At 61.7% G+C, this 7163-nt stretch overlaps 1 protein-coding gene across 1 annotated transcript in view; it reads right to left on the bottom strand.

Moving 5' to 3' along the window:
- LOC113203643 (nascent polypeptide-associated complex subunit alpha, muscle-specific form-like) overlaps positions 1-7163 on the bottom strand; it is a 98337-nt gene that overhangs the window by 87144 nt on the left and 4030 nt on the right. The window contains exons 2-4 of the mRNA XM_052267600.1: positions 2659-3926; positions 1956-2526; positions 1205-1869 (exon numbers count right to left, since the gene is read on the bottom strand). Of these exons, the coding sequence (XP_052123560.1) occupies positions 1205-1869; positions 1956-2526; positions 2659-3548 (2126 nt within the window). The 5' untranslated portion in view covers positions 3549-3926. The remainder of the gene's footprint in view (positions 1-1204; positions 1870-1955; positions 2527-2658; positions 3927-7163) is intronic.

The raw sequence follows: 7163 nt of genomic DNA on the forward strand, positions 1-7163 counted from the left end.
CCCGCCCCGCCCCGCCCCGTGCCGCCCGGGCGGGCTGCTGACATGACATCACCCCGAGAGCTGTCGACCCCGCGACTGATGAGAGAAACCTCCCGCTCCCGGCCCGGCCCGGCCCGGCCCGACCGGCGGCGGCGCGACTTCTTTCACATTTCAATATTTATTTCGGCCGAGCCGGTGTCAGAATGGAGTCGGCTCGGCTGCGCTGGCGGGGCGGGGCGATGCAGAGCGGCACAAAGGGATTGAACCTGTTCGCGTCCTCACCGCCTTTCCCCACCTCCAGCTCTAGCCTAGGCCGGACAGGTCCTCCTGCACAACACGATCCCCATCGTCCCCCCTTGCACGACTACCATTAGCCGCGAGGAGTCGTTAATCGCTTTCGATACTTTGTCATGATCTTGCATTCTATGGGCGGGCTTAATTAAATTACAACTTTCTATGATGAAGTCGAGCGGCGCGAATGAACAAAATTTCATGCTCTAGAATGGTGTGGCCAAAACCTATAATCACAAAGCCACAGGGTAATTAAAGAGTTAATATGTTGTTAAATGCACCATCCCTTTAAAAAGTGGCGTCTTAGCCGCGTCTCTTACAAGATTAAAGTTTCCTTCCTCTCACATCTCACGCGAGAATTCCGCCTACGGCAGTCTACTTGTCCGCCTGGCAGTCTTAAACATATCCATGCTGCGCTCTCCGCCCTCGTTTTTCCCATGACCTTGCCGGAGCCCTGGGAAGGTCTGCACCAACCAACCAACACGGTGGTGGCATCCTTTTTTCTGCTGGCAAGTGGCTTTCGTTTAGTTCGCAGAAGCGGACGCCTATCTCGCCTTTTCAGCGAGGTTCGTAAGGACACCGGCACCGGCAGCAACATCAGCACCAGCCTCACCGCCTCCTCCTACCCAGTGTCGCGAATCAGGCATTGAGGTATCAGTGAAAGTTCCTCCTCGCAGACTGGTTCGAACACCACACCACACCACTGCACCACAGCGCGGCACATCACCACACGCCCCGCCCCACCACCCCGCCACGCGAGGCCGACCCGTCCGCCTACTCTACCAAGTAGCTGTAGGCGTCCTGCAGATGTCCTCCTCGGAGCCCCGAGCTCTGATACCCCCCGTGAGCGAGAGAAACGGTGTGGCGTAGCGGCCCGGTCTCGGTTTTGATAAATTGTCCTCGAAGTAGACCGAGTCTATGGCCTGCGACTCACCTGGCCGCCTCGCCTCGCTGCTCCGCCTCCTCCTCGTCCTCGCCGATGGTGGGGAGCGGCGAGGACAGACTCCTCCGGTAGGACGCGAAGTCCTCGCCGTCCTCCAGGGCGTCACCGTCGTCATCCTCGCCGAACTTGGTGTCACCGTCGTGCTGCTGGGAGTCCATGACGAGGTCGGGGAGGCGCAGTGTCACCTCGCCGTCTACGCCGTCACCCTCCTCCGCGTCGTCCTCCGTAACCTCGCTGATCTCGACGGGCGCGTCCTCGACCTCGACTTTGGTCTGCGCGTCCCTGTCGGCGTCACTGGCGGCGGCGGGCACTTTGGTGCTAGGGGTGATGAGGTCGAGCAGGTGCTGGCGCTCGATCAGCCTCTCCAGCGGCTCCGGGATTGTGTCCGTGGCTGGCCGCACCGAGGTGCGCGTCGCCGGCGGTGGGGATGCCGGTGAGGGCGAGGGCCCGCTGGGTGCGACCGCGAGCCCCTCCTTGGGCACGCAGTGCACCAGCCGCGGGAGGCGGTCGCCGCGCGGCGCGGGCTGCGGCGGCTGCGGGGGCGGCGCCTGCGGCTGGGGGCGACCCCGGGGCGGCGGGGGCGGCGGCGCGCGCTTCTTCTTGCTGTTCCTGGCCGCGTCGCCCGCGGCGTCGCTCGACTCCGTGTCGTCGTGGACCTGTGAGAAAACATGGGATGCTTAAAGAGGCCGTGTGAACTTGGCGCGCCGGCTGGGTGGATGAACGCCACGGCGTTGCCACTCACCTCCCGGTCCTGCTCCAGAACCTGGTCAAGCGGCTGGTCCAGGGGCTGCTCCAGGACGCGGGGCCGCACCTCCTCGTTGCCGTAGCTGAGCGGCGCGTCCTGGAAGCTGGGCGGCGGCTGCAGCTCGGGGAAGACGAAGGCCGGCTCCGGGGCCGCGGGTGCGGCCGACGGGGTCACCGCGGAAGCCTCGTCCTGGCCCGCCGGCTCAGCCGCCAGCTCCCTCTCCAGGCGTTCGAAGGGACCCAGCAGCTTGGCCAGGTCGATAGGCCGCGGTGGCGCAGGGGGTATGGGGGTCGTAGGTGAGGACGCGGACAGGCTCGAGTTGCTGGTGGACGGGAGCGCCACCACGGTGGACAGGCTGCTGTTGGTGTCGTCCGACTCGCTGTCCGCGTGGCCGTGGCCCTGTCCGCGCTCCAGGGACAGCAGATCCAAGTACACCTCGGCGTCGGGCGGCAGCGGGCCGCTGGCCAGGTTCAGGCTGTTGCGCTTCCCGGCGCGCGGCGTCAGCGGGGACGTGCGCTTGCTGGCCAGGCGGCTCGCGCTAGACGCGGCGCTGGAGGCGCTGGATGTCCTGGGAACAAACAGACTTGTCAGCAGAATGATGACAGAGGGAGAACGGAACATGCGCCCACTCCATAATTTTCCGGCTTTTTCTTGTTGTTTTTACTTTAAGGTGACTCATTCCCTAACCTGCCGTACGTACCTGGACAGAGACTGCTTCTCGTGCTCCACATCCGCGTTGGACAGACTCCCCGAGTGGCTGACGTCGGCGTCCGCGAAGGTGTTGGGCGGCCCGATGCTGTCCGGACCCGGCGGCGACGGCGGTGCCGAGCCACCGCTCGACGTCCTGCCCTTCCTGGGCGGGATGGGCGGAGGCGGGCTGGACGTGTCGGCGGTGTTGGCCTTCTTGAGCTCGCCGCACACCACGGGCCGGCCGCTGCCCCGCACGACCAGCCTCATGACCACCTTGCTCTCCTTCATGGCGTGCACGCACTCCGCCTTGGTCATGGTGTTGACGGGCACCTGGTCGATCTCCAGGATCTCGTCGCCCTCGCCCAGCGGCCCCCAGGAGCAGAGCGCCCTGGAGGCGGGGCTCTCCGGGGCGCAGGACTGGATGAGCAGGCGGCGCACGGGGTCTCCGGGGCCGCCGAGGGCCCCCGCGCCCCCCTCGAACTTGAGGCCGAAGCCGAGGCGGTCGCCGGGCAGGCGGTACACGGAGACCTCCTCGGCGCCCTCGGGCAGCGGCCGCGACCGCCCCTCCACGTGCACCACGGTCTGCGGCGCCATGGCCGCGGGGCCTGCGGGCGCGGCGCCCGGGGCCGCGGGGCCGATGGACAGCACGGTGACGAAGGGGGACATCCTCTCAAGCGGGACTGGCGCGACCCCGCCCCCCTCCACCGAGACCACCGTCACGAAGTCGGCCCCCGGAGGCGGGGACTCTTGCTCCGGCGCCCAGTCTAAGTACGTCCCGGAGTCGTGGCTCTGCTGCGACTTGTGCTGGCCCCCGGGGACGCTGCCTCCGGGGACGCCTCCGGGGAAGCCTCCGGAGGGGCCCGTCCTCGGAGCCGGGCAGGGCAGCTGGGACGTGGCCATGGCATTGGGGCATTCGCTTCACTACTTCGCCTTACTTTGCCTCCAACTCTCCTCTCCCTGTATCCCTTTCTCTCTCTCTCTCTCTCCTTTCCTCCTCAGGCTCTTCTCATCTCGCGGCACGGAATGTGGTACAACGGGTTGCAGGCTGGGTCACCACCCCCTCCAAACCTCTCTCCTCCCTTCCTCGCACAACACACACACACATACACACACACACACACGCGCGGGCGCGCGCGCGACGCCAATTTCTCCGCGCTGGGCGTGGCGCGGCGTGGCGCGGCGTGGCGCTGCGGGGCCCGAGCGGTGCTCGACGAAGAGTGGTCCCGTGAGGAGGGCAGGCGCGGCGTGGCGTCGCGTGGCGTACTCCCGAGGCTGGACCTGCAACGCACCAAACAAACGGATCAGGCAATGGCGGATGTTCGAAACGCACACGCACGCACATGGGCAGGCTGCGTTTGCGTTGTTTACATTCTGTGGGAAGAGACACCTTTATGGTCGGTTCCCGCAACCCCCCTTTGAGGTTTGTAGTGGGAGTGCCAGGAAACTCTGGAGTAGACTGCACATCTCACATGAACAAGGCGATCAACAAATCCCAAATCCCATCCACGACGATACTATTTTCTCGGCCCGCTTCGAAAGATATCTCGAAGGAATGGCAAAAATTTATGAAATAAAGTTGCACTATTTTCTTATGGCAGGGTGGTTAAGATACCAGGTGTATAGCTAATTCGCATTCTCCCCACCACTTCCGCAGTTAGACTCTATAGAGTGATGGGTATAGCCATCACGCCGTGTCGTGCGGGCGGGTTGCCTCGAGGTTGCCTACTCGGTAAATTCCGTAAGGCACCATGGTCAGAGACGATAGGCAAAACTACGAAGATGAACAGGCCGAATCACCCTATGACCTTCTTCAGAACCCCTCTTCAACGAGTGGCAGTGGAGAGCAGGGGCTGGCGCCGTGCACTTCTGCAACCATGCTGTACGGCACGCAGGCGTGCGGGCGGCTTGCCTACCCGCACGGGGCCCCGGCCGGCGCGCGCAGCGGCGTGCAGTGCTCCTGGCGGCTGGCGAGCAGGCCGACAGTTCAGTGACATGTCCCCTCCGCGCTCGCCTCCATGCGGTAAACACAACCGCTATAATGACAAACAAAAATGCAGAAAGCGCTGAATACGGCGTCCTTTACCGTGGCGCACGGAGGGCTACGAGGACCGGGGAAAGACCGCTTAAAAGCACCCACAGGTACACCCGCCGAAAGTAACCGCACGAACTCTCCCGGGTGCGGCCCGGCCCGACCAACCGTGGTCACATTATGGCCACAGCGCGCTCCAAACGAGCTCTGTGTATTGACAGGCCGCATGTTATCCCGTTAGATAAATGTCGAATATCTGTGTGTTTTGGCGGTGTGGCGGCGCGTCGTGTCGTGGTGGTGACCCCCCGTGCCCTCTCCATCCGGTCTGGCCCGCCACACCAGCCGCCCGGGTCCGTCCGGTTTGAGGATGATGCCAATGTGTATCGCGTGCTGTGAGTGTGTGTGTGTTTGTTGGTGTGAGTGTGTGTGTGTGGCGTCATATCATCCTTCTCCAGCTTTAGCACGGTGCTTTGCAGCAGGCGCGCCGGGCCCCGCCACACACCACACGGGAGGGGTGGGGAGGCAACACAAGGAGAAGGGAGTGAAAGGGGATTAAATAATTCCCGTGTGAAAGTGATGAACGGCTACCTCTCCTCGCGGCGTGTTTGGAGACCATCGTGTACCTCGAGGTGTACCTCCCACACGACCGCCCCGCCCCGCCCCGCACAACACGCCCTTGGGAGGGGCTCCGCCATCGGCACCCCGCAAAACAAGGTGGGTTTACGAACAAAAACATCAAATAAAATGAAACGATAGTAGGGACTGACTCGGGACATAGACACAGACCCATTGATAAATTATATGGTGCCAGTAAGCAAAGGGTGCTAGAAAAATGAATAGTTAATTCCAAAAACCAAAGGGGCGGAACGACCATTTGATATGCTTAATTCAGGCATGGTCATTAAAGTATGGCACTTGAGCTTTGATGGTCATTTAGGTATGGTAGCACTTGAGTTCTAATGGGCCCCAACAAATTTTAGGATATGGCCGATGGGAGGGTTGCAAAAATAATACTACGAGGGGTCTTTCCTGAAATGGTCGGTTAGACTACCACGATTGATATACAGCTATTTCATTTTTCTGGTGGTACACCGGTATACATATATATTTTTTCGATTTCTCCGCCGGCCGCTCGCTCCATTTGCTTGAGACGCTGCATGCGCTGGACACACGCTGAGTGTGCGGAACGCCCACCCCGCCCCCAGCAGCCTCCGGCCCTCCTGCAGCTGTTATCAGCGAGGATCCGAGAGAGCCGTTGTGTGTTGTCGGGGCCCCTGGCCGGCCAGTTCGGTCCAAGATTGGGGAGGAGCAGGGCAGTGCAAAGGAGGAGGCGCGACTGCTGGAAAGGGAAAGCGCTCCCCTCGGTACGCGCTGCGGGTCAATTCTTTTGCTACACACTACTTCTTTCGGGAATGGCCAAACGGACCGGATACACTGGGAGCAACAAGACGGAAATGCAGGTACGCGGTGAGAAAAGGGAACGGTTTTACGATACAATACCCTTCACGATAAAGGTCAGTGTCGTCAAGTTGACGGGCTAGGATCACAAGGTTTTGGTCCATTGTCCAAATTACACGAGTTCATAAAGTCAACCGGCGTGACAGTTAAAATCATGAGTACTACCACTCTTTTACTAATTCTCACCCCAGTCATTTTTGTCCCATTTCATTACTTTGCGTCGCGTTTGAGATGCGTCCCTCCCAACAGCCGAGCAGGCCTCGCATCCGCGGCGGTGGCGGCGACGACGGGGCGGCGCGCTGCCGGTGACACATTCCTGCAGAGGAAAGCGACGCATTTCGTAACCCCCGCGGAAGGAAGAGGCGTCTCCCCGGCGGCAGCCCCACCCCCCGCCCCGCCCCGCCCCGCGTGCAGCTTCATCCATCATTTAAATCCGCGCGCGCTGCGCGCCGGTTATCGAATATCACACGCGGCAGGTTCGGTTGCGTCGGGGCGGTGGTGGCGCGGCGGCGGCGGCCGGGGCGGCGACAGCCACGGCGACAGAGAAGGAAAGCACCACAACACAAGTCCAGTCGTTTTCCTTTCCGTCCCGTCCCTGGCCAACCCGGCCGCGGCGACGCGCGACGTCGACAGCAGCGTGTCGCGTGTCCCGCGGGGGACAGACGGGTGCTCGCAAATAATGGGCGAGTTCTCCCAGTTCCGAAAACAGCGAGCATAAAGCGGAAGACACGCAGTTACTCGTCAAACCTTCCTTCCGATGTTTTGTCAACACATTCACATACTTCAAAACTGGGGGTCACGCAAGTCACTTTCCTTTAGCAGCATCCAGTCCGGTTGGAATATTAATTAGGTTACGTTCACAATAAAGCTGTTGTTGTTATGTTGCTTTTTAAAAGCCTCAGTGAGAAAAAGAAATGGTTGTCTGTTCAAGGACTCCGAAGGACTCGTAGAGAGGCATGTCACAGGCCACGGGGCTTGGCGCGGCGCGGGGCAGGTGCCCTTGTGCCTGCCCAGCTCCGCCGCGTCCC

The sequence above is a fragment of the Frankliniella occidentalis genome, unplaced genomic scaffold, assembly GCF_000697945.3.
Source record: "Frankliniella occidentalis isolate FOCC.00 unplaced genomic scaffold, Focc_3.1 Scaffold4, whole genome shotgun sequence".
NCBI classification, from domain to species: Eukaryota; Metazoa; Arthropoda; class Insecta; order Thysanoptera; family Thripidae; genus Frankliniella; species Frankliniella occidentalis.